The sequence below is a fragment of the Lucilia cuprina genome, chromosome 4 (genome assembly GCF_022045245.1).
Source record: "Lucilia cuprina isolate Lc7/37 chromosome 4, ASM2204524v1, whole genome shotgun sequence".
In the NCBI taxonomy this organism is placed as follows: domain Eukaryota; kingdom Metazoa; phylum Arthropoda; class Insecta; order Diptera; family Calliphoridae; genus Lucilia; species Lucilia cuprina.
This window is the reverse complement of record NC_060952.1, coordinates 40,815,553-40,841,546: the sequence shown is the minus strand read 5'-3', so window position 1 is coordinate 40,841,546 and position 25,994 is coordinate 40,815,553. Positions and strand designations below refer to the sequence as shown.

Sequence of the window (25,994 nt, the reverse complement as noted above, 5' to 3'; positions counted from 1 at the left end):
TGGTCTGTTCTATAGTGTAGATGATTGTCTAGTCTATAGTCTAGTCTATTCCATAATCAAGTATATAGTCTCTTCTAGTCAAAAGTCTAAGTAGTCTATACTATTATTCTAGAACCCTAAAGTATGGTCTATTATCTTGTATATATACTATTCGGGTTTAAAGTTTTACCTAGTGCATTACATATGTATTATTGTCTACATATTGTATTCTAGCTTACAGTCTTAACTTAAACATTATAAGTGGTTATATAGTCCATATTAAATATGGCTATTTCGATTATAGTAATTAACTTTCATGATTTTGAAATAACGGTGGTAAATCTCTAATATTACTTATTTTACAGGTTATTGATGCTAATCCCGATCCAGAATGTACCCTACTCACATACTTACGTGAAAAACTCCGATTATGTGGCACGAAATTGGGTTGTGGGGAAGGTGGTTGTGGAGCCTGTACCGTAATGATTTCACGCATTGATACCCTAACGAATCAAATTAAACATATAGCGGTGAACGCGTGTCTAACACCAGTATGTGCCATGCATGGTTGTGCTGTAACTACCGTTGAAGGTATTGGTAGTACACGCACCAGATTACATCCAGTACAAGAACGTCTTGCCAAAGCTCATGGTAGTCAATGTGGTTTTTGTACACCCGGCATTGTTATGTCCATGTATGCTCTATTAAGAAATTCACCGCAGCCTTCCATGAAGGATTTGGAAGTTGCCTTTCAGGGCAATCTATGTCGTTGTACTGGTTATAGACCCATCTTAGAGGGTTATAAAACATTTACCAAAGAATTTGGTTGTCCTATGGGTGAGAAATGTTGTAAAGTTAACGGCAATTCCTGTGGCAATGGATCGGAAAATGGTGTCTTAGTCGATGATAAACTATTTGAGAAAAGTGAATTTGTGCCTTTTGATCCCACACAAGAACCCATATTTCCCCCAGAACTTCAGCTGAATAAAGAATGGGACTATCAGACGTTGGTTTATAAAAGCGAACGTGTTACTTGGTATAGACCTGCCAATTTAGAAGATTTACTTAAGATAAAGGCACAGTATCCAGATGCTAAGTTGGTCGTGGGCAACACGGAAATAGGTGTGGAGGTGAAATTTAAACACTTTCTCTATCCAGTTCTGGTAAATCCTACAAAAGTAAAAGAAATGATAGATGTCCAGGAATCAGAGGATAGTATATATTTTGGTGCTTCCGTAAGTTTAATGGATATAGATAAAATTTTAAGAGATAGAATTGAAAAGTTACCCGAACATCAAACCAGATTTTTTCAATGTGCGATCAATATGTTGCATTATTTTGCGGGTAAACAAATTCGTAATGTAGCCTCATTGGGCGGAAATATTATGACTGGTAGTCCCATATCTGATATGAATCCTGTATTAATGGCTGGTGCTGTTAAATTAAAAGTAGCCAAATATGTTGAAGGTCAAATCAAGTATAGAGAGGTGTGTATGTCATCCGGTTTCTTTACGGGATATCGTCGAAATGTCATTGAACCCACAGAAGTTTTGGTCGGTCTATATTTCCCGAAGACTTTGGAGCATCAATATGTGGTAGCCTTCAAACAGGCCAAACGTAGAGATGATGATATAGCCATAGTAAATGCGGCCATTAATGTGTTTATAGATCCCAAGACCATAACAGTGGAAAAAGTTTATATGGCTTTTGGTGGTATGGCGCCTACCACTGTAATGGCTACACGTTCTGCCGATATAATGGTTAAACAACAATGGAATAAGGTCCTCATGGAACGTATAGTAGAAAGTTTGTGTGCAGAGTTACCTTTAGCGCCCTCAGCTCCTGGTGGCATGATTGCATATCGACGCTCTCTGGTGGTGAGCTTATTCTTTAAAGCTTATCTAACCATAACCCAGAAACTTATTAAGGATGGTATATTACCACAAGATTCTTTACCCCAAGAAGAACTAAGCGGTGCTGAGGTATTCCATACTCCTGCCTTAAAAAGTGCTCAGCTGTTCGAAAAGGTCTCCAACAAACAATCGGAGTGTGATCCTATTGGCAGACCTAAGATACATGCTTCCGCCTTAAAACAGGCCACCGGCGAGGCCATCTACTGCGATGATATACCACGCATGGAAAATGAGTTATATTTAGCTTTGGTATTGAGTACTAAAGCCCATGCTAAAATCCTAAGCATCGATGCTTCAGAAGCTCTAGCTATGCCTGGTGTCCATGCCTTTTTCTCTAGCAAAGATCTAACGCATCATGAAAATGAAGTTGGTCCGGTATTTCATGATGAAGAAGTTTTTGCTTCAGATAAAGTATATTGCCATGGACAAGTTGTGGGCGCAATAGCGGCCGATAATCAGACTATAGCTCAAACAGCGGCGCGTAAGGTGAAAATCGAATATGAGGATATAAAACCAGTGATTATAACTATTGAACAGGCCATTGAACATCAATCATATTTCCCAGACTATCCTCGTTTTACGGAAATAGGTGATGTAGAGAAAGCTTTCCGGGAAGCTGACCATGTTTATGAGGGTTCCTGTCGCATGGGTGGTCAGGAGCATTTCTATTTAGAGACTCATGCATCTTTAGCCGTTCCACGTGATTCAGATGAAATTGAAATATTCTGTTCTACACAACATCCCTCGGAGGTGCAAAAACTAGTGGCACATGTCTTATCCACTTCAGCTCATCGTATTGTTTGTCGTGCCAAACGTTTGGGTGGAGGATTTGGTGGCAAAGAGTCTCGTGCTATTGCTGTAGCCCTGCCAGTGGCTTTGGCCTGTCATCGTTTGCGTAGACCCATACGTTGTATGCTTGATCGTGATGAAGATATGATGATCACCGGTACTCGTCATCCCTTCTTGTTTAAATATAAGATTGCCTTTACCTCGGAGGGTCGTTTAACCGGTTGCTATATTGAATGCTACAATAATGCCGGCTGGTCTATGGATCTTTCTTTCTCGGTATTGGAAAGAGCCATGTATCATTTTGAAAATTGCTATAAAATACCCAACATTAAAGTGGGTGGTTGGGTGTGTAAAACAAACTTACCTTCGAACACTGCTTTCCGTGGCTTTGGCGGTCCTCAGGGCATGTTTGCGGGCGAGCATATAATACGTGATATTGCACGCATTTTAAACAAGGATTATTTGGAAATTATGAAATTGAACTTCTACAAAGAAGGTGATATAACGCACTATCAACAAAGGTTGGACAATTTTCCCATAGAGAAATGTTTCTACGATTGTCTTCAGCAGTCGAAATATTACCAGAAAAAACAAGAGATTGAGGAATTCAATCGTAATCATCGTTGGCGCAAGCGTGGCATATCATTAGTGCCCACCAAGTATGGTATAGCATTTGGTGTTTCACATCTCAATCAAGCGGGTGCTTTGATTAATATCTATGCCGATGGTTCGGTTCTGCTTTCGCATGGTGGCGTAGAAATCGGCCAGGGTCTTCACACCAAAATGCTACAATGTTGTGCTCGTGCTTTGCAAGTACCCATTGAATATATACATATTTCCGAGACAGCCACCGATAAAGTGCCAAATACTTCACCCACAGCAGCTAGTTCGGGTTCCGATTTAAACGGCATGGCGGTTTTGGATGCTTGTGAAAAGTTAAATAAACGTTTGGCTCCTATAAAAGAGGCCAATCCCAATGGTACTTGGACTGAATGGATTAGTAAAGCCTATTTTGAGCGTATTAGCTTATCGGCAACGGGTTTCTATCGAATGCCCGATATTGGCTATGATCCAGTTAATAATCCCAATGCTTTAATGTACAACTACTTTACGAATGGTGTGGGTGTTTCGGTTGTAGAAATCGATTGTCTTACCGGAGATCATCAGGTCATCAGCACCGATATAGTTATGGATATTGGTTCAAGTTTAAATCCAGCCATAGATATTGGTCAAATCGAAGGTGCTTTTATGCAAGGCTATGGCCTCTTTACCTTGGAAGAAATGGTCTACTCACCCCAAGGTGTTGTCTATTCACGTGGTCCTGGCATGTACAAATTACCCGGTTTCGCTGATATACCAGGAGAATTTAATGTAACGATTTTAACAGGAGCAGCTAATCCTCGAGCTGTTTATTCCTCCAAGGTGAGAGTTAAATTTTTATATAAATTTAAGTTTTGTTTTAAGAATTAATATCCTTTTTAGGCTGTTGGTGAACCTCCTTTGTTTATTGGTTGTTCTGTGTTCTTTGCTATCAAAGAAGCCATAACTGCGGCCCGCATATCGAATGGCTTGAGCGCAGAATTTAGATTGGAGTCACCTGCAACTTCTGCACGTATACGTATGGCTTGTCAGGATGAGTTTACGAATTTGGTAAGGAAACATAGTGTTTCACTAGTTGTTTGAATTTCAAACAATTCTCGATTTCGGAATTAATAGGAATAAGTCTATAGTTTTATTTACAGTCTAGTCTTTTGCCTAATATTTGGTCTAGTCTATAGTTAAATCTATTGTCTAGTCTTTAGTCTAATCAATAGTCTAGTTTGTAGTCTATGGTATAGTCTAGCTTGATGGTCTAGCACTATGGCCTAGTCTTTGGTCTAACCTATAGTCTATTCTATAGTATAGTCAGATGTTAAACAATATCTAAAGAATGAACATACTTAACTTACTTATTATATATTTCAGATTGACCAACCTGCTGCTGGTAGTTATGTGCCATGGAATGTTGTACCTTAAACTTAATGAATTATTAGCAAAAATATTTCTTTAGAAATAAGTTACCAGTGAAATTAAATGAATTATTTAGTATATATTTAATATGAAATAAATAGATTTTTTTTAAATATAATACAGATGATATAGTTGTTAAATATTTAAGACTGAGTTAAGCGAATTCCGTTCCATATTAGCACGGTTTTGAACATTTGCCACATTGGCATTGTCATCACCTGGCAAAGATTCATATGGTTGAGTATTGCTGTAAAGGTAATAAAAATATTAACTATTTTTCACAATAAAATTTGAGATAAATCATATTTCTAAAAATATTACACCGAGAGAAATTGTTTGTAGTTAACAACAATCTACTTTACCTTGGTAATATATTTTTTTTTAAAGATAAACAAACAATTTTAACACAAAATTAACTATTTTTATTTATAAAATTTTGTCGTAAAATATTTGAGCATGCGATACTTCTTGATGACTTTTGCCATCGTTTATCGTTGAATTGTATTTAACACTATTTGGGGTTTGACTAATCGTACAGGTACAAACACGTTTTTTAAACATTTTGCTAAATTTAGGACAATGACAGGGAAATGAGGGACGTCTTCTATTGCTAAAGTAAGTCAAATTAATTTAATTAATATTTTTATTTAAAAAAAGTGAAAAAAAAACAAAAGCCTGTGCTAAAAACGGTGTTTCAACTTTAAATTTTACATTTTACGTCATTCTTAACCTACTAAAAGCCAAAAGTGCAGGTGTTACAAATAAAACGCACACTTAATACATTTACTAAATAAATTTTGATTTATGTGATAAGTTGTATAAAATTATATAATATATAAAAACATTTAATAAAGTAATTTACAATTTAACTAAAAATTACATAAAACATACATATACTTATTGTAATAGTATAAATATAAAAAAATTACAATTTATGACTTAAATATTTGTTAAACAATTTTATACAAACAAGAAATTTACAAACATTTTACTAAAAAGCTAAATTTGTTTAAAACTAAACTTGTTCTTTTTTATCATTAAGAGAATCAGTAGAAGGTACAGAAGAAGGTGATACTACAGATTCCACGGTTTCATTGGATTTTGATAAATCATTATTAGCATGCCTAGAATATTTAAGTGTTTTTTTTTTTATGAAGTCAAAACTTAAAAAAGAAAAATACCAAAGAAAGTATAAAAGCCGTGAACATGGTTGTAAGATCTTACAACGTTGTCAGCAAAATCTTCAGAAAATGTCTAACAATCGTCTGAACTGCAGAAAAAGTATTACTGACAAAATTGGTAGACAAAATTTGTAAGTTTACACATTTTCTGTGCAATTTACTGCCAACAATGTAAAATCTAACAACCGAGTAAACAAAGCATTAGAAATGTTAGCAAAGCTATGAAATGAAATGGTTAGAAGTTTACAGGATAATAGGATAAGTGATATGTAAGTTGTAAAAGGTTTTGGAGTGAAAAAGTTAAACACAAAACGAAAATTTCTTTGACTGTATCCAAGTCTTGTCTTTGTGCTGTAGTGGAAAAAAGAGGTTAGTTTATAGTCCGTACAATCGACAATTGAGTCAATATTCTAATCTATAGTCTATTGTAGTCTATATTATATAGTGCAGTATATACTCAAATCTATGTTCTAGTATATACTCTAGTCTGTAGTCAAGTCTATAGTCTAGTCTATAGTCTAGTCTATAGTCTAGTCTATAGTCTAGTCTATAGTCTAGTCTATAGTCTAGTCTATAGTCTAGTCTATAGTCTAGTCTATAGTCTAGTCTATAGTCTAGTCTATAGTCTAGTCTATAGTCTAGACTATAGTCTAGTCTATAGTCTAGTCTATAGTCTAGTCTATAGTGTAGTCTATAGACTAGTATGTACTCTAGTATATACTCTGGTCTATAGACTAGTAAATACTCATGTCTATAGTCTAGTGTATAGTATAGTCTAATGTACTATTGTCGGGACAATAGTATATAGTTTATAGTCTTTTTTATTTTCTAGATCATAGCATAGTCAATAGTCTATGCTATTTTCAAGTCTATAGTCTGGGCTATAGTGTAGTCTTTAGTCGCTACCGTTGTCTAGAATATTTTTAGTATATAATATAGACCAAGATTATGTCATGATCTATATTGTGGTATGAATTTTGAACTATAGCCTAGCATAGTCTTTACTCTAGACTATATACTAAATAGCAAAGCTTGGAAAGAATGAATTCTATTTGGAATTAATTCCCTTATATTTTTAATTCGGCTTTAAATTTTTGAATGTATCATTCTTTAAAATCATTCTTTGAATTTAAATTCTAAAACTGAATTCCTGAATCAATTCCTAAGAGAATTCATTCTTTATAGGAATGAATTCAATGAAATGATCATTCATATTTGTTTAATTCCTTCTATTACAAATTGAATGAAAGAAAAAAAATTAATTCAATTTTTAATATACAGAATGCTTTTGAATTATAAAACAAAACCTTCATTCAATCTATTTCAAATTGAATGGTTGAAAATTTTTTAAATTCAATTTGTAATAGATTGAATTTAAACAAAATTTATATCATTCGGAGGTAATTTAAAAATCAATAGGAATTGTTGAAATTAATTTGAATTCAATTTGTAACAGATTGAATGCAAACTAAATTAATTCATTCAGAATGAATTTAACATTCTATAGGAATTAATTCTTTAAGAATTAATTCTAGGAATTAAACCAAAGGGAATGAATTTGAAGAATTGTTAATTCTTTAAAATATAACTTAATTTCAAATAAAGAATTAGGTATGAATTCTTTCAGAGCTTTGCTAAATAGTCTGGACTTTGTTTTTGATCATGTCTAAACTGTGATCTGGACATTGGTTTGTAGTTTTTGGAACTGGATTATAGTATAGAAAAAATAATATCAAGAAGAAGTTATAGAAAGTTAGAAAATCTTACAAAATGTTAGAAAATGTTTAAATGACGTTCTTTTATTAACTAACTTAAATGTTTGAATGTTTTATGTAACTGTGCGCATGTTTTTAATAAATTTCTATTTTTGCTGCCAATTTATAAGTACCACAATTGCAATAAAAGTCGCTAAATGAAATATAAAAAAAATGATTCCTTTTTAAAATGTTATATGTATATGTATTTATGTCACCAAAAAACCCATAGTAAAGTAGATTACAAAGTAATTTATAATAAATATTAAATAAATTGAAAACATACCTGTAAAATACATAATGCTGTAACATAAAGAATATATCAAATAATACCGAAAATAGACCCAGACCAAATTTGGTGGGATCACCGAATATTGATACCCAATCATCTAGAAAAACAGGAAAAGTTTAATAAATTCTTAATAATTAGCAAAAAATATTATTAATTTACCATAATTATAAGCGTTAAGTATCATTTGCAGCATACTTAAGGTGCCTCCAGTAAAATCTAATAAAATATTACCAATACTCCAGCCAATGGTACTTTTACGACGATAGTTCATTAAAGCCTTTACATAAAGAAAAAAATAATTATTTAAATTATAAAGTTATATGTGATTAATTTATAAGTTATTATCTTTTTCCTAACTAAACTTAAATACTATTTTTTTCTTTACTAACTTTTATGTTTGTTTACTACACAAATGTAACGTATGAATTTTAATGTAAACATTGCCATCTTAATTTATCATCCAAGTGTATATGGCAACCTTAATAAAACATTAAGTTTTTCTCAACTTGGCATCACCAGTTTACTGTTTAATTAAACTAAGTTATGGTGCTATTTTTAAAGCATTGCTACATATAATTTAATTTTATTTTCCATTATACATACCTGTGGAACATATTTTATAATTGTTATAGTTAATTTTACATAACTGCAATAGTATAAAAAGTCCAACCAATGTATAACATTACCAGCTGCTAAACCACAAGATATAATAACAAACAAAATAAATAATGTTAAAAGACCACCAGCTGTTTTCGAAATACTTTGTTCTCCACGCTTACGAAAAAGAAAATAAAACATTATTAATTAATTTCAAATGAAAAACTAAAAACTTACCTCATAAGCATAACATTGATAAATAGTAATAATGGTAGCAAACATGGCATGTAATGAGAATACTACATCATTTAACATAACCGGATTGAGACCACGAGGATAACGATTGGTATATTCTGCTTGTATTTCTGGTATCCAATAAAGGCCACAATTGAAGATTGAATACAAAGTAAAACCCAATAAATTCAAGAAAACAAAATCAAAATTTAAGCCCACCACTGATTTGCGACGATAATTGACCCATATTTGTGGATAAAATGACACAGACCAAGCCACAAAATATATCCAGCCAAAAATCAACGAAGTGTAAATAATAGCTTCAGAATTGGCCACAGTAATACGAAGAAATACATCTTTTACGCTGAAATTGTAATAATTAATATAATTATATAAATATATATGTTTTGTTTTTCTTAAACTAAAAAGCAAGTATATAGTTGATAGTAATTAATGTTGTCTTTATTTTTTTATTTAAGTTAACAGTTTATAAAAATTCTCAACTTTCCGTTAGAATTAATTTTTATGTCATCTGGTAACTCTAAACTTATTCTTATTTTCATGCTACAAACTTGGCAGCACTTTTTAGTTTTTGTTTACATTTCTGCCACAAGTTAGTTTTGTGATATTTTCTGTTAGAATTTAATTAATTTTTAAGCAAATATGTGTAAGTTTTAAATATTACTTTTTTAATTACGTCATTTAACATATTAAGGAAATGCCAACTTTGTTTAAAGTGCTTTTTTAACTTTAAAATGAATTTTATTATTTAGAAAACTTGCAGGAAATATTCTTTCTCTTTGGATTACCGAAAATTTTTGTTGGACGATTCAGATAATTTGCTGTGCTATAGCGTAGTCCACAGTCGAAACTTTAGTCTAGTTTTTATTATAGACTGTAGTTATGTCTATAGACTATTGTTTAATATATAGTTTGTACTTTAGCCTAGACTATTGTTAAAAGTCGGATCTATTGTCTATAGTCCAAATTATAGTATAATCTAGTCTACAGTTTGTACTATAGCCAAGTCTATAGTCAGGCCAATATCTTGTTTATAATATGTTTTATAGCCGAGTCTATAGTCAGGGCATAGTCTGATATATATTGTCTGCACTATAAGTTGTTGTAGTCTAGTCCATAATTTTCAGTTTAGTCAAGTCTATAATCTAGAATATAGCCTATACCTTTTGAATATAGCCTATCCCATAGTAGAAACAGTTATCTTTATATCATGTCCTATTATATAGTCGAGTTTATAGTCTGGACTATAGGCTATAGCTTTGGAATATAGTCACGACTACAGTTTAAACTAGACTGAATTACTAAATATCCCTGCTTATAGTATAGAATATAATCTTATCTATTGCCTATTTTGTTTTCTCTATTTGTAGTCTAGTCTATAGTCTGAACTTTAATCTGAATTTTATTTTCCAAAAAATTACTTACATCCACTCTTCATCGGGTTGACTATCGGCAATTACTTCTAAATGTCCCGGTTTCAAACCAGTAACTACAATACTTTGATTTTGTACACCATCAGCATTAAAATCGAACTGTGTTGGTTCTATTAATGTTAGATTGTCATGTTGTGGTTTAAGAATTACGGTGACATGCTGTTCCAAAGGATCACTATAAAATAGAAATAATTTTTAAATTATAAACAAATCATTATATGAAATTAACTATCACATACTTGACATAAACATAAACAGTTTCAGAACTGTTTATTAAAACGGTGATATCATGTGTAGAAATAGATAAACCTTTAGGCGCCTGCGCCCATGATTGTGAAACTGAAAATGTTAAATTTGTTACATACATATTAATATTTTCCAGCTTTTATATAATAATTACAACTTACATATTGTTAGTAACAATAAGGTAAAACTCAATTTTGTTTGAGTTGTCAAATTAGATATTTTCATTCTCAAAATTGAATATCATGGATAATGACCAGGTAAAAGTATTTTAGAGAATAAATAAAATCTGCAATAAAAATATAAAAAAATGTTAGACAAATATTAACAAAAGTCTCCATCAGCTGCCATAAATGTTTAAATATTGATTACCTAGTCTAACCCTGAGCCGTTTTTTAATTTTTATTAAGTTGTCTTAATAAGTGTTTGCAAAGTCATTATACGACACTTGTAATTATGATAAATCAAAATCTAATCTCGTTCCTTAAAGTACTGATATTGCGATTGGATATTGCTGTGCGTGATTGCTTTATCAAATTCTCCGAACAAATCCATAATTTGAAAGCCCATAAAAATATTGTAAAGTACAAATAAATAACAATTTAATACCATTTATAATTAACTATTATTTTATTGCCATACATTTACAATAACCAAAAGTAATAAATACTTTTAAATAAACTATAAGGCTCATTTACTTGTTTGCTCATTTAAAAACCCCATTGAAAAGGTAAATAAACAAGTATTAATAAAAGTGAAATTAAGTGAAATTCTTTTGTGATCTTTAGCGATCGATTATTTTAAGTTTTTATTATATTTTTGAAATTAACATTTATTATGTCATTAACCCCTTGAATACGAAATTATTTGTTTGATTTTTAATTGAGTAACTTGAAGTCAAAACAAATAAAAAAACATTTGCCAAATGTTGTATTTTTTTTTTAAATTTTGGGTTATTTTTAATGTTTATGTAAACATTGGTTTCCGACTACAATTGGAAAGTAATACAAAGTGGATTAGCGTTAGGTTTGCCAAAAATACTTTTAACACTTAAAAGTTATAACAGAGCGAATACAGGTTTATATTTAAATCTTAATGTTACGTGAAAGTCCAATCGGTGGACTTTAAAATAACCTCTTTAATATCTTCTTAATTCTTTGAGATATCTTAACATAAATTGAAGAAAACTACATTATGTATTTATTATAATTTAAACGACAGATCTTTATATCACACACTGTTTGGTAAAAATAAAAATCCTTTTTTAATTTTTTAAAATTCTTTTGTATTTTTTGCAATATCGTTCATTAAGTTTTTTTTTTTTTTAAATATAAAGGCAATATTGAATATTTATATAATCCGGCTCTCGAACGACCTGCCCTTAGAATATATTGTAGTCTGTTGCATACAATAGTCTAATCTATATATAACATCTTCTATTATTTATCTTCTATTTTCCCCTTTTTCTCATTTTTAAATTTTGTATGAAAAATTTTCGGTTTTGGGGCGGTTGTGTTGTTAAATTTCCCTTCTCCCGGTGGATTTGCGCCTGTTCTAAGTAATAGAATATCGTGTGGTCTAGGAATAGACTATACTATGATGTATATTATTGACTATAGTGTGGTGTATATAATAAACAGTTGTGTGATCTATGTAATAGATTATAGTCTATAGAATGGACTATCGTATGGTCTAGAAATAGACTAAAGCATGATTTATATAATGGTCTTTAAAATGGACAATCGTATGGTCGAGGTATAGACTATACGATCTATAGAGACTATATTGAAAAAAACTGTTCTATGGAAGAGACTTTAGTCTGGCAATAGAATAGTCTATATACGCTTCTGAAATTTAAAGTTTGAACCATAGGTAATCGTTCTAAATTTTCTAAGGTCGCGTTTTTCTGATTAAGATAATCTTCATTCTTTGGTTAAACCTGGTTTAATATGTTTTTCAGTAATCAGTAAAGTTACTTATTATCCTAGTTAAACTGAGTGTAATTGGCCAATTAAACCTAAGTTATAAGTGAGAACACACAATCAACAAAAACATTAAAATAATGCATTCAGAAGAAGAAAAACTTAAAATTTTAAGTAAATAGTAATTTTCTGATTTCTTTTATCGATATTATTACTGTTTTAAATGTTTAGGGTAGAAAGGGGGCCGATACGCCACTTTTTTTTGAGGCAGCCTCAAATTAAAACCACAATACTTATTCTTAATTTTTTTCTTGGTTTGGATATTTAGATATGTTGGCTTTAGTTTTATTCCTTTCAATCTTTCCAAAGTCATCCTCATGTACATATTTTTTTAACCTTTCCGCACTGACCAAAAACGGCGATACCGCCCCATCCATGGGGTAAATCCGCCAAGGGGATGGGGCAGATTTGTCATTAGTAAAATAAAATAAAAAATTACAAAAACAAAAACATATTTTGCTGTTTTATACTTTAATTCATTAAACAAAGTATAATAAACCAGATATTTATTGTTTATTTCACAAAACTTAACAAAAAATTAAAACAAATTATTACTGATTTTTTCTATATTTTAACCAAATTTTGTTCTACATCACAAGCTTTACATATATTTGGCGCATGTGCCCCACGGGCAGTTCTGGGGTTTAGTTTCAATTTTTTTTTCAGGCTTCAAATTATATTACCGAAAATATTATTATATATTATTGTTCACTATTATTGACGTTCTAATACTGACCGATATATTTTTTCTATCACAAAAACTAAAAAAGTTAGCGCAAAAAGTTCACACAGTTAAATATTTTCACAGCCCTTTGAAAAACAATTAATCATGTCTGCCTCCCATCATATGTAAAGTTAATGTTTCAAATTTTCAGGGATGATAGATAATTGATAAACGAAAACAAAATTTGATAATGCGATAAAATCGATTACTCGGTTTTCAAATTATTCGCATTGACAGATGTGCCCTATGGCGAATGATCCCCCTTCTACCCTATTTATATTTTTTCTAAAATTTTTCATTTTACAAAAGTGATATTTGCAAAAAAATAGCTGTTCATTGTTTTGGTTTTTGACTGAAAAGTTTGCAATACTAACTAAGTTAACTTATCCTAGATCCATAACTGAAAAATCATCGGTTAAAGTCTGTCTAAATTTTATTTTTTATTAATATATTAAGAAACGTTTAAAATATTATCCCTAAAATCTCTAAACAACATTTCAAACACTCGTGTAAATAAAATATATAATTCATTCTGAATATATAAACATTATTTCATCATTTAGAAAAAAAAATCCCCATTAAACTTGATTTATTTCTACTTAAAAAACAAAAAAAAAAACAACTAAATTTACAAAGAATTTCACAATGCAACAAATAAACAACTTAGTTCCAATTATATAGAAATATATACACATAACAATTATTTAAACCAAAAGGGTTAAATTAAAGTAAATCCCATCACATAATCAAAAAATATTTTTTAAAAACATCGAATTTTATGTAAAATATTGATATGTATATGTATGTGACAAATACCCCATAACTAAATACAATAATATTTTTTTCCACAAAGTAAATGTTAATTGAATTTCATGTTACTGACCCCAGTCAATGTGGTCGTCCGTCGTCAGTCTGCTGAGCCAATAATACCTACAAAGTACAAATAATACAAGTGTACCCAGTACTACTGACTATGCAAATTACATATATTGTTACTCTTCTTTAAATTTTATTTTATTTTTTCTGCTGACACCAATCTCTGGGTGTTGAGTTGTTTTTTCTTTTATTTACAGTTTTTTTTCTTTTAATACTACTAACAGTTCATATTATTTAAAATATTTAATTACATATGAATATAAACAAATAAAAACTAAAGAAAAAACGTCATCATAGCCGCAATCACGTTTCATGAAACAGCTTGTTTTCATTGCTTTAAAACATGGAACGTGATTTAAATATTTTCCAATCACACTTCATTAAATTCATTAAATAGTTTAGTGTTAATAAATTGTTTATTTTTTAATATAATTTTTTATCAATAATAAAAATAAACAACTTTTTTATGATGTGTTAAATTGGGCTTGATAATAAGCTACAAAATTATATGGTCATTCTATGATAAATTTCCAAAAAGTTTTAAATATTTTTAAAATATATAACGATTTTTTAATGATTTAAACGTGTCTACATTCCAAAAATTGCCGGCACACGAATTCTATTTATTTTGAATGTAGAATTGATTAAAAAAAATTGATAATATTTTGAATTATGGAATAGAGCATAGTTTGATCCATTTAATAAATTATAGTCAGGTTTATAGATTAGTATAGTTCGGTCTTTGGAATAGATTTTAGGTCTATATATGTATAAAATATATACAATATCTTCTTTGTATAGAATATAGTCTGATCTGCAGAACATACTATTGTCTGGTGTATAAAATAGACTTATATTTTCTTTGAATAGAATATAGTCTGATCTGTAAAACGTGTATAGAATAGACCTATAGCCTATAAAATATACTATATTTTCTTTAAATAAAATATAATCTGATCTGTAGAACATACTATTGTCTGGTGTGTAGAATAGTCCCTAGTCCGATCTATAGAAAATTGTATACTTGAGTCTGGTTTGTTAGACTATAGTACGATGTATAGAATAGACCACAGTGGGATCCATAGAAAGGAATATACTATAGTCATATTAAAAGAATAGTTTATATCCGTAGACTATAGTCTGATCTATAGAATAGATTATAATCTGGTCCGTTGAATATACTATTGTCAAATCTGGTATAAAGAATACAATATAGTATAGTTCACGGCATAAACTATAGTCGAGCCTATAGAATATACATAATCTGGTCTGGAATACATCAAGTTTGTTTAGGTTAGATTAGAGATCACAGAATCCCTTGCCTTGGTCGGCAACGAAAAGGCAAATCAAGGGAGCTCGAGGCAGTTAACGTAAAAAAACGCAAAACCAATTGACGCAACAAAAGCTGAATTAAAAAATATGGGTGAGAGAATCCTATAAGGGTTCTTGGAATATTAATAGAACCACAAAGATCCTATGGACTGACCCCGATGAGAGCATGACGAGAAATCTGCACAAAATGAGCAAGTCTGATGTTAGTATGATGGTACGTATTCTGAGTGAACACATACGAGATTACGAGAACATCTATGCAAAAATGGATGTGCTGATTCTTCAGATGTATACAACATCGGATCGGATGTATACTACATCCTTCTTTCAACCTAATTTCCTACATCTCTAGTAGTGGGTGCAAAAACCAAATCTCACAGAAAATATATTCAAGTATAAAATGTTTAATGTAGAGTATTTTCTATAAACTTTTAATGTAATTCGAACAACCGATTTCCAATAAAATGTAAAATTAAACCACCAGAGAGACTATCACACTGACAGTTCTTGGTGTTGCCTTATGCATTTGTAAATCAAAATCAATTGATCATAAATATGTGGTATTAACAGAACAATTGAATATTCAATTTAATTTAAATTTTACTTGGCATATACATACATAAATATTTATATATATGTATATATTTTAGCATTAAATGCATCAGTTCACTTTAATTCACTCCATTGATTTGTGTTAAATATTTTGTCTGAAATTTCAAATTGTTTTGATTAATTGTAATTTATATGTTTGAATTAATTTGTGTGCAAAAAAATGTCATATAATTTGTATGCCTCATGATATATCGCATCATTTCTATAACTCCTAGTATATTTTTTTTATCTCATACTTTTAAACAAATACAATTATCTTTAATATATAAGCTAAGTACATCAAACTTGATTTTAATATCTCGGGGAAATGATCTGTATGTGTCATCCTTTGTATGCAAATTTTAAATGTATTTTTTTTTTTGTATAATTAATTGTATTTTTACTGTTGGGAAATCTCTACAAAATTCTGATCCCTTAATACAGGGAAAATTTTCTATAAAAATGTTGCGATTTGCGATTGTTCTGTCAAGACTATATACTTGACTATAGATTACTTTATAGACTACACTAAAAAATATACTATAGTCTAGACTACACTATAGACTAGACTATAGATTAGCCTATAGACTAGACTATAGACTAGACTATAGACTAGACAATAGACTAGACTATAGACTAGACTATAGACTAGACTATAGACTAGACTATAGACTAGACTATAGACTAGACTATAGACTAGACAATAGACTAGACTATAGACTAGACTATAGAGTAGACTATAGACTAGACTATTGACTAGACTATAGATTAGACTATAAACTACACTATAGACTAGACTATAGACTAGACTATAGACTACACTATAGACTAGACTGTAGGCTAGACAATATACTAAACCTTAGGCTAGACTATATACAACACTATAGATTAGACTATAGTCTGGACTATAGACTAGACTGTAGACTGGATTATATACAAAACTATAGACTACACTGGTCAATAGATTAGACTATAAACACGACTATAAAATTGACTCTAGACTAATGACTAGACTATAGACTAGACTATAAACAAAACAATAGATTAGACTATAGACTAAACTATAGACTAGACTATAGACTAAACTATAGACTAGACTACAGACCAAACTATAAACTAGACTATACACTAAACTATATACTAAACTATAGACTAAACTATAGACTATAGACTAGACTGTAGGCTAGACAATATACTAAACCTTAGGCTAGACTATATACTACACTATAGACTAGACTATAGTCTGGACTATAGACTAGACTGTAGACTGGACTATATACTAAACTATAGACTACACTGGACAATAGGTCAGACTATAAACTCGACTATAAAATTGACTCTAGACTAATGACTAGACTATAGACTAGACTATAAACAAAACAATAGATTAGACTATAGACTAAACTATAGACTAGACTATAGACTAAACTATAGACTAGACTACAGACCAAACTATAAACTAGACTATACACTAAACTATATACTAAACTATAGACTAAACTATAGACTATAGACTAGACTGTAGGCTAGACAATATACTAAACCTTAGGCTAGACTATATACTACACTATAGACTAGACTATAGTCTGGACTATAGACTAGACTGTAGACTGGACTATATACTAAACTATAGACTACACTGGACAATAGGTTAGACTATAAACTCGACTATAAAATTGACTCTAGAACAGGCTAGACTACAGATTAAAGTACAGACTAGGCTGTAAACAAGACTTTGGAATAGTTTTTAGTCTAGATTATAGAACAGACTTTATACAAGTCTATAGACTTGACTATAGAATAGGCTGTAAACTAGAATTTAAAATTAAAAATCATTTAGATTTTAATAAATTGCTATAAACCAATATTTGTTTATACCAAGAAACAATTGAAAAAAGTGTCAAATGTCATACAATCAAGTAAAATTCCCATTATCAGCCTGTTTTTGGGATTTTTCCTTTAAAATATTTGCAAACAAAATTAACACATAACACAATACATTTCAAGGTTTAAACAAATGCAAATGTCTATTTTTTCAAAATCTGACAATGAAAATGTATTCATTGTCAATAGCATTTTTGTAGTATATATAAATTTATTTATGTACGATATAGTTTTAATTAAAAGCATTAAAATTAAAAAAAAAAACATGAAAAATGTTTTTAACGTTGTCAATAAATTATTACTATTAATGAAAAATGCTATAACTATTTATGTATTACAGTTTAACAAGGTTTTTGTAACGTACACATATTTACAAAGTAAATTATCAAATTAAATGTTTAGTGAGTAGCACCAATTACAGGACTAGTTCTTTATAAGTTTTCAAGAAATATATAATTTTATATTAAAAATGAAAAATGTTCAATTAAATCGTATTGCCATAAACTAGATTTATTTAAAGATTTCATAATTTGCATGCAATAAAAATTATCAGCTTCACGTAATTTATTAATAATATTTATACTTGTTTTCTTTTATTTTCTTACAATTAACATTTGCATTTATTATGTATATCTTATCATATTTATACGTGCGTAACACCAATCAATATTAATTTTAATTCAATTTTCAACATAGTCGCCAAAATTTCTTACTGGTAGCAGATGAAAAGTAACGATAAGTTTTTTTAAATATAAACAAATACATTAATTTTATATTAATGCGCTTAACCTGCAACTATCAATGAAGAAGGTAAATTTAATCATTGACGTTGTGGTCGATGGAGTTGAAATTTTTGGTCTTATGACATCCTATTTGCAACTTCACTTCAAAAGCTCATGTCACTGCAATCACGCACAAATTGCGAATTAGAACTAAAAGCCATGATACACGGTTGTCAGATCTCACAATTGTTTGAACCTACAACTTTTCTTGTACAACTTTGTCAAAAAAGCATTACTGACAATATTGGAAGACAAACATTGTAAGTTTATACAGTTATTATACTGCACATTTTACTGCTAACGTTGTAAGATCTAACAACCGTGTATACATAGCATAAGGGGTATGAATACCTTATGAGCTATAAATCAAACGATTGATCGGGCAGTTAATTATGCTACTTCAAGGTGGGTTTCTTACTACTCAGTTAAACTATGCTTAACTTGCTGTTAGATTAAACTCAGAACAAATTTAGTCGGACTTTAACCGATGATTGTGTTTTTCAGTTATGGAATTAAGTTCAGTTAACTTTGTTAGTATTGCCAACTTTTCACTCAAAAACATAAACAATGAACAGCTGTTTTTTGCGAATAATACTTTTGTAAAATGAAAAATTTTGGAAAAAATATAAATAAGCATTTAAAACAAGAATAATATCTATAAAAGATATCAGAAAATGACTATTTTCTTAAAATATTAAGTTTTTTTTCTTCCGAATTCATTATTTTATTGTTTTTGTTGATTGTGTGTTCTCACTTATTACTTAGGTTTAATTGGCCAATTAAACTTTACTGATTACTGAAAAAGCACAAAATATATATTAAACCATGTTTAACCAAAGAATGAAAATTATCTTTATCAGAAAAACCACCCCCTCCAGTGTGGTTAGCTTTACTCAGCGATATCCAGGGGAAAATCATTCAAAGTTGTTAAAATACTGCCCTAAGGACTGTATCGGGCTGCCTATATATAACCTCGAAACATCATCTACACGAAGGTCATCAGAGTCAAAGAAAATAATGCCATGTTGACTAAATAGTTCTTCCTCGGATGTCATAGAAAGAGTCATCTTAACTTTAAATGCTATCCCGAGGCATGTCAGTAAGGATTTTTGTATATACGAGGAGAACATACGTGGTTTTGTGCAGGATCCAATAGATCAGTCCTCGTATGTGGCAGCTTTGAAAAACGTTCATAGAGACAACAATATTTCCGCGGGCGTATTTGAACTTCGTCCATAGCAGACAGAAGATAAACTATACAACTAAGCAACAGGTTTAATTCCTACTAATAACGCATAGATAGTATCGTCCCTAACAAATGTCCAGCATGTGTTCAAGGTCTCTATGATACCCACCACGTATTCAACTGCTTAGTCAACCCTATTTCACTTTGTCAAAAGAATTTATGAGTTGTCAAAATTTTTCGGCCTATACATTTTTCGAGAACTGTCTGTCTGTTTGTCCATCCGTTTCTCCATACATATGTTTAAAGAACTATATTTACTGGAGGCCCAATATAGCCAAATCATTTGGTTATCAGATATTTTTTGAGAAATAACTGCGTTTCAATTTGAAATGCAGAATAGGGGCCAATATCGTTTCATAAATATCGAAAATTCGGAGAGGTCTGTCTCATTTAATATATGTACATACAAAGCTAAAACTTACATTGAAATGTTAAAAAAAAAACTTTAAAACAAATTTCACTTCATAACTACTTAAATAAGTGATAAGTAATGTATTTTTATATATGTTAGTAATTATAAGAGTACTTAAAAGTAATGCAGATAGTATGTTGTAGTCATTGAAAATTAAATAGTTTTGTTGGGTAGTGTTTAGGAAAAGAGTTGTGTTCTAAAAATAAAGTAAAAAAATAAGACTTCTAAGAGATAGTTTGTTCATAAATCAAGCCTTTAGGCACAGAATTCGGAATAGTTTATTTTTAAAACTATTTAAATTAAAAAAAAAATACGTTTTAACTCATATCATTAACTTAACGAATGTTATCAGTAATTAAGCAATAATGTCAATTTTTTTAAAAAATGAACAAATTCATGTTGATAAAATTTCTGAAACAATTTATTAATTGTAAAATAATTATTTCACAGTCCATTAAAAACAACAAATTCTTGGTATTTTATTACAAATAAAAAGGGGTTTCCATATAGAAAAATAAATTTATCGTAAAACGGAAAATATATGGTAATTTTTTTAAACAAACTATACTAATGGCCTGGGAAAATTTAGATAAACTAATAAAAATGTTAATTCTAGAATCGCATAAAATTCCCAAGATTAATTTACAGATTACCCAGTGAACATTCAATATTTGAAAATTGATCCCTCCCTAGGTGATATATTACTACTATAATCGGTTCCTAAAAAAGTACCTTTTGTAGAACGAAAATGTATTAAAAAGTCGCCTTTTATATGTTTTTACCTAATCCGGACTCTATATATTTAATTTCATGTTCCTAGGTTAATATTATAAAAAAATCAAATATTACCAAAAAGTCCCCTTTATGTGTTCTAACATAATCCAGACTCTTCATACTTCAAAAAGTACATTTTGTAGAACGAAAAAGTACCAAAAAGTCGTATTTTATAGGTTTTCACTTACTCCGAGCCCTACATACCTTATTTCATGTTCCAAGGTTCAATATTACAGAAAATTCAAAAAGTACCTTTTGTACAACAAAAAAGTACCAAAGTCCCCCTTTATGGGTTCTCTGCTATTCCGGGCTCTACATGCTTAATTTTATGTTTGAAGTTCAATATTATAAAAAATTCAAAAAGTACTTTTTGTAGAACGTAAATGTACCAAAAAGTCGCCTTTTGTAGGTTATCACTTTATCCAGGCCCTACGTGCTAAATTTCATGTTTCTAGGCTCAATATTAGTTTTAGTTTTCAACTAAAACTTATCACCTTAAAGCGAAACCCCTACTTCATAGATTTTTTGCCAGTAGCAAAAGCTTTTGATGCTATTTATATAAATTAAATTAATTTAAACTTGAAACTAAAATGACAGTTAATTATAAACATTACATATTACACATAAAAATACTTAATAGGTTTTAAAATATTTTCAAGTAAAATGATTGATATCACAGCTTAATTTAAAAGAATAAAAATTAATAAAACAAAATTATAAAAAAGTTGTTTAAAAAAAAGCCCTCAAATTAGTTATCTTCTGAATTCGGTCTGACAATTTCTGACTGTGCACAGATTTCGAAATAAGACGTTGCCATGACATTAAATATATTTTTATTGGTAAAAAAAATACTCCATTAAAACAAAGAAAGTGATGACAAAATTTTTAATATAAATTTTTCTTATCGCACAGATTTTATTGTTTAAATCACAATAATTTGATAAACATCTTGATTATATTTTTAATTCAGGTTCAATGGTTATTTGTGTGACCACTTGCAAACAACCATAAGATCTGAGATTGAGATATTACAAATACATATTTACTTAATATAACCACATGTTTTTATTTAACACATAGTAGGATCAATAGGTTAAAAATTCGATTTATTTTAATAGTTTTGTGTTACTGTAACACGAGTACAAGTTGTCGAAGAGCTTTGCGTGAAGACCAGTCACATTTCCCATATTTTATGGTGATACTTTTTCAACCAGATGGTGAGTTGATCTACTTTATATAATCTCTGACCCCGTTGCTTAACTTTCGAGATGCAAAAACATCACAACAACGTAAAGGGGATGGTCTTTGCAGAGTCGGCGACAGCACATAGACCAATATTCGCCAGACCGAAACACGAATCCATAAAATAAGCCGATCATAGACTATTTACTTAAAATATTAAGTTTTTCTTCTTCCGAAATCATTATTTTATTGTTTTTGTTGATTGTGTTTTCTCACTTATAACTTAGGTTTAGTTGACCAATAACACTCAGTTAAACTAAGATAATAAGGGCGAGATTTTCTAATAAAGATAATCTTCATTCTTTGGTTAAACCTGGTTTAATATGTTTCGTGTTTTTCAGTTATCAGTAAAGTTACATATTATCTTAGTTTAGCTGAGTGTAATTGGCCAGTTAAACTCATGTTATAAGTGAGAAAACATAATTAACAAAAACAATGATTTCGGAAGAACAAAGTAAATTGCATTTTTCTGAATTGTTTTGTTTTATTTATTATTGTTTTAAAAGTTTAACATTTTTCCAAAATTTTCCATTTTACAAAAGTATTGTTTGCAAAAAACAGCTGTTCATTGTTTATGTTTTTGAGAGAAAACTTGGCATTACTAACAAAGTTAACTGGACTTTAATCTAAAACTGAAAAACACAATAATCGGTTAAAGTCCGTCTAAATTTGTTCCGAGTTTAATCTAACAGCAAGTTAAGCCTAGTTTAACTGAGGAGTAAGAAACCCATCCTAAGTAACATTACTGATTACTTCAAAACACAAAACATATATTAAACCAGGTTTAACCAAAGAATAAAGATTATTTTTATAAAAAAAAAACTCGCCCTAAGTCTCTACTGATTACGATTATTTGATAGATTTTTGTGTATATAAGTTCTTTCGGGGGTTTTTAATAATTTATTAATAATTTCTACTTAATTCCATATTTGCGAAAATGTTTTAAAAGTTATATCCCTAATTTCTTTATTTAAAAATAGTTTGATTCCAATTATCACTTTTATTTATTATACCCTACATAGCTACGGGTGCTATTGTGCTAATGTTTGTAATGCACAAAAATATTGATCCTACAGTCACCTTAAAATCAGTTCAGAAATACTTTCTGATTCGATAAAGCCAGTCCGTAAGCGCGTCTGTTTTGCGTCCATTCGTTGGCTTTTATTAAACTACTGGTCGAATTTGTTAAGATAACTCGACGAAACTTTTTAGAAATATTATTTTTGATTTGGTAGCCCTCAATCATCTGAAAGAATTTAGAAACTTAAAATTTAGTTAAATATTATTATCTCTACAAAAATCGGCTTATTAAATTTTATATAAACTGTCGACTATTGATGAGGCCTCATTTGACCTTACAAATTCCCACTCAGAAAATCAGCAGAACTTCCATAGTTTATTAAAAAGCTATGGACTATCATAATGAAATTTACAATAAGTACTTGCTCTTTTTATAAACATAAATCTCTCCACTATGATTATATAATCATCAGCTCTTATTAGACCCTAGGCCATCTACAAATCCAAAAATGTATTCATTATGTCGAAATTTAGATAAAATTCAACATATTTATTGCTTTATTTGTTATAAAAAATAAATTTCATTAATAATATAACATAATATGTTGTAGTATATCACATGGCCGGCAATGACCGACTATACTTTCTTATTTGTTTTTCTACAGAAAAATATTGTTAAAATTAAAACATAATTCTTCTGCTTGATAACTGCTATTGTAACTCGTAAGTTGATATGCTCTAACTCGAAATAATCGAAAATCACTTAATCGGGAATTTTTCGAAAAACGCCATGACATTTTGGAATAACTCATGTTGGTAATTTCTTAGGATTTTATTATTAAATATTACTTTTCTAGACACAAGTGAAGCTACCGACAACTAGTTTAAAGTAAATCTAACTGTTGAAATAATATTGATGACAGCTGTCACTTTAATGACAATTTGATTCACTGAACAACTGAAAAATCATTGATATTTTAAAAATAGAATACATTTTTTAACATTTGGATCGATTGAAAAATAGCGTTTACTTTTATATGTAACTACACTTATTTTGACACGATCCTAAAGCAAAGGAATTAATAAAAAGTTCTTTAGTGCACCGAACTATTTCCTGTTAATGAAAGGAACAACAATATTCGAAATGTCCGAGAATTTTCACAAACTACTTTTAGGGCCCATCTTAGGGGAACAATTAGCGATTAAATTAAAATTAATCATCTAAAGTTTGTTTTTGAGTACACAGTGCAGGTTTCTTACTACTCAGTTAAACTAGGCTTAACTTGCAGTTAAATTAAACTCGGAACAAATTTTGGTGGTCTTTAACTTATGATTGTGTTTTTCAGTTATGAATCTAGGATCTGTTAACTTTGTTAGTATTGCCAACTTTTTAGTGAAAAACATAAACAATTAACAGCTGTTTTTTGCAAATATCACTTTTGTAAAATGAAAAAATATAAATAACCATTTAATAACAATATAAAGAAATTAGAAAATTACTATTTACTTAATATATTAAGTTTTTCTTCTTCGAATACATTATTTATAACTAAGGTTTAATTGGCCAATTACAATCAGTTAATAAGTGACTGAATACTGCAGTAATCACGATTACTGAAAAACACAAAACATATATTAAACCAGGTTTAACCAATGAATGAAGATTATCTTTATCAGAAAAACCCGCCCTCAGTTTCTTAATCTTGTTTGCTAATTTAAGCGACCAATGGATATTGTTTAAACTTAAGCAAGAAATCGAAAAATGTAGACAGCTGATGCAAAAAAATAAACAGTTAACTGTTTGAAATTGATCGCCAACCAACAAAAAAATAAACAGTTAACTGTTTGAAATTGATCGCCAACTCAAAAATCCACTCTTAGACCATTAAATTTCTTCGGGAAAACTTATATTTATCAAATTTTATCCTTTTCAAACTTCAGTTTTACTCTATTCTTTTTAATTTAAGGAAATTTTTAATGTTGGACCGAAAAAATGTAGCCATGTTTAATTTAATACATCTTTTTTTAATTTTACAACTTTCAGTTAAGTTTTAATTAAAAGAACTTTCTTATTAACGATCGATTGTCTCTATAAAAAGAGTGTTAAGGTCGAATTAAATTCTCAAGACCAGTTTTGTTTTTTTAATTTAAAACCAAAATTGTTTTATTTTATTTATCACATTTGAGAGTAATTTTTTGATTTAAAAAAATATCAAATTTCATTTAAATTTTGTTATAAATTATTTTTGAATAAAATAAATATTAAAAATTGCACACGTTGCTAAATTGTTATTTCGAAAAAATTTCATTAAAGATTTTTAGTTTTATAACTTAAGTAGAAAAAATATTTATTAAATGTTAACAAATTTTTTTGCAAAATTAAGTAGATTAGATTTTAATTATAGAAACTTTAGTTAACACATTTTTAAAAAAAATATCTACCTTTTTTAAAACAATTTTATTTATTAAGATTATTTTTTTGTTGTTTTTTTTTTGCTAAGCAAATAATTAACTTCTATTTAATATTGTTTATAACACATAAAAAGGTTTCATTAACAAATTATAAAACAGTTAAACAAAAGAACAACCAATTCACAAACAATTTGTTAATTAAAACTGTTCCGTTATATTTGAAATACAAGTTTTAGACGAACGAACGGTTTGACGTACTCGAAATGACTGA

The 25,994-nt window shown here is 29.5% G+C and overlaps 2 protein-coding genes across 5 annotated transcripts in view; one reads left to right on the top strand and one right to left on the bottom strand.

Annotated features, from left to right (window-relative positions):
* The window catches only part of LOC111681636 (xanthine dehydrogenase), a 13,673-nt gene extending 8,860 nt beyond the window's left edge, over positions 1-4,813 (top strand). Inside the window, exons 2-4 of the mRNA XM_023443512.2 lie at positions 345-4,103; positions 4,164-4,331; positions 4,647-4,813. Coding sequence (XP_023299280.2) covers positions 345-4,103; positions 4,164-4,331; positions 4,647-4,697 — 3,978 coding nt within the window. The 3' untranslated portion in view covers positions 4,698-4,813. The remainder of the gene's footprint in view (positions 1-344; positions 4,104-4,163; positions 4,332-4,646) is intronic.
* LOC111681619 (cystinosin homolog) lies at positions 4,751-25,994 on the bottom strand. Of its 4 annotated transcripts, none has more exons than XM_046950793.1 (9): positions 25,754-25,992; positions 10,611-10,735; positions 10,443-10,542; positions 10,196-10,378; positions 8,753-9,113; positions 8,522-8,692; positions 8,078-8,195; positions 7,913-8,015; positions 4,751-4,938 (listed from the first exon to the last, which is right to left on the bottom strand). In XM_046950793.1, exons 2-9 carry the CDS (start codon positions 10,672-10,674, stop codon positions 4,827-4,829), a joined length of 1,212 nt encoding a protein of 403 aa, XP_046806749.1. In that variant the 5' UTR covers positions 10,675-10,735; positions 25,754-25,992; the 3' UTR covers positions 4,751-4,826. The 4 variants fall into 4 exon arrangements, with proteins under 4 accessions (XP_046806749.1, XP_046806748.1, XP_046806750.1 ...); XM_046950792.1 differs by lacking the exon at positions 4,751-4,938 and adding an exon at positions 5,091-5,301 and having other exon boundaries at positions 25,754-25,994; XM_046950794.1 differs by lacking the exon at positions 4,751-4,938 and adding an exon at positions 5,631-5,815.

What these genes read in the sequence shown, in the direction of transcription:
- LOC111681619 (XM_046950792.1), bottom strand. Translation starts at nt 10,674, where the DNA reads ATGAAAATATCTAATTTGACAACTCAAACAAAATTGAGTTTTACCTTA. An exon ending in ATCAATGTTATGCTTATGAG is followed by an intron (nt 8,693 to 8,752) that starts GTAAGTTTTTAG and finishes CTTTTTCGTAAG; the next exon opens with CGTGGAGAACAAAGTATTTC. An exon ending in TTATAAAATATGTTCCACAG is followed by an intron (nt 8,196 to 8,521) that starts GTATGTATAATG and finishes CTTTATGTAAAG; the next exon opens with GCTTTAATGAACTATCGTCG.